Raw genomic sequence first — 1,182 nt, 5'->3', positions numbered from 1 at the left:
TTTTACTTGGGAGCTGACACACCACTGTTTTCATCAAGCTTGCACATTGCACGTAGGCGTACTTTACCTTTTATATTCCCGTCGAACGAGCAGTAGATGATGGGGTTAATAGCCTCATTGATAAGAGTTCCAAACAAAGCAATTTCGGTCAAAAGGTGCCCACGATAGAAATGGTCCGTACCTGCCACAATACGAAAAAAACACACAATGAAGGTTGGAAGCCAGCACACAGTGAAAGTTATTGCAACTAGGCCAGCGGTCCGTGTCACTCGTCTTTTGCTCTTTGAAATGACGGAAAGCCGAGTTAAATCACAAGCATCCGATACAGAGCGACTTCCCTGCCACATTATCCGAGCTACGTGAAAATAACACCAACACAAGATCAGAAAGGGTATCAATAGGACGAGGGAAAACTCGACGGCCTCGTATAGCTTATCCAACCACTTAATTGGAATCGTATTCGGAGTGCAAATCACATTGGAATCTGTAAGTGATATCTCGAACATGTACAGGTAGGGAGTTGAGACAAAGGCTGGTATAATCCACGACAAGATGAGCATTTTTCTTACCACTCTTGTCTCTATCTTAGGCAAGTAGGGATGAGCCAAGCTGCGATATCGATCGAATGCGATCAAGGCATGAGTGTAGACAGCGGTTCCCAAGACGGCAATTTCGATGAACTCTATTATCTTGCAGGCCATTCGTCCAAAGATCCATTCATTGAGAAGAACATTGATAAGTTCAAATGGCATCGTCAAAAGACCAACGACGAGATCAGAAATTACCATGTTCAGAATAAATTGATACGTTGGCCGATTTTTAAGGAGGAGGCTTCGATGCTTTACGAGAATCACGCTCACAATTCCGTTTCCCACCATTGTGACTATAAATATTACCGCAAGAAAGGTACCTTCGAAAATATCAACTGCTTTAAGAGCCATTCTACGACACAATACTGAGGGAGGTTCCAATAAAACGGTTTTGGGAAAACAGTGCAACAGGATACAAAACCTCCTCAAATGAAAGCGGATCACAGTTATGTGTGCTGTCCAGACGAATCACATCTGCTTTGAAACAGCATGGCAACTCGTGGTAGCACAGAATTCATGAATTCATAATACACAAAAGTAATTGCTTTTGGAGATTAAGTATAAATATCATCATTAACAAAACTAAAAAAAG

General features: G+C 42.0%; 1 protein-coding gene across 1 annotated transcript; it reads right to left on the bottom strand.

The window, feature by feature from the left end:
* Nucleotides 1-2: 2 nt before the first annotated feature.
* Nucleotides 3-941, bottom strand: LOC138054079 (tachykinin-like peptides receptor 86C). The gene has a single exon (XM_068900588.1). It carries the CDS (start codon nt 939-941, stop codon nt 3-5), a length of 939 nt encoding a protein of 312 aa, XP_068756689.1.
* Nucleotides 942-1,182: the final 241 nt, after the last annotated feature.

This window comes from Montipora capricornis, chromosome 6 (genome assembly GCF_036669925.1).
Source record: "Montipora capricornis isolate CH-2021 chromosome 6, ASM3666992v2, whole genome shotgun sequence".
In the NCBI taxonomy this organism is placed as follows: Eukaryota; Metazoa; Cnidaria; class Anthozoa; order Scleractinia; family Acroporidae; genus Montipora; species Montipora capricornis.
Note: the sequence above shows the minus strand (reverse complement) of the source record. Positions and strands in the feature narration are given on the sequence as shown.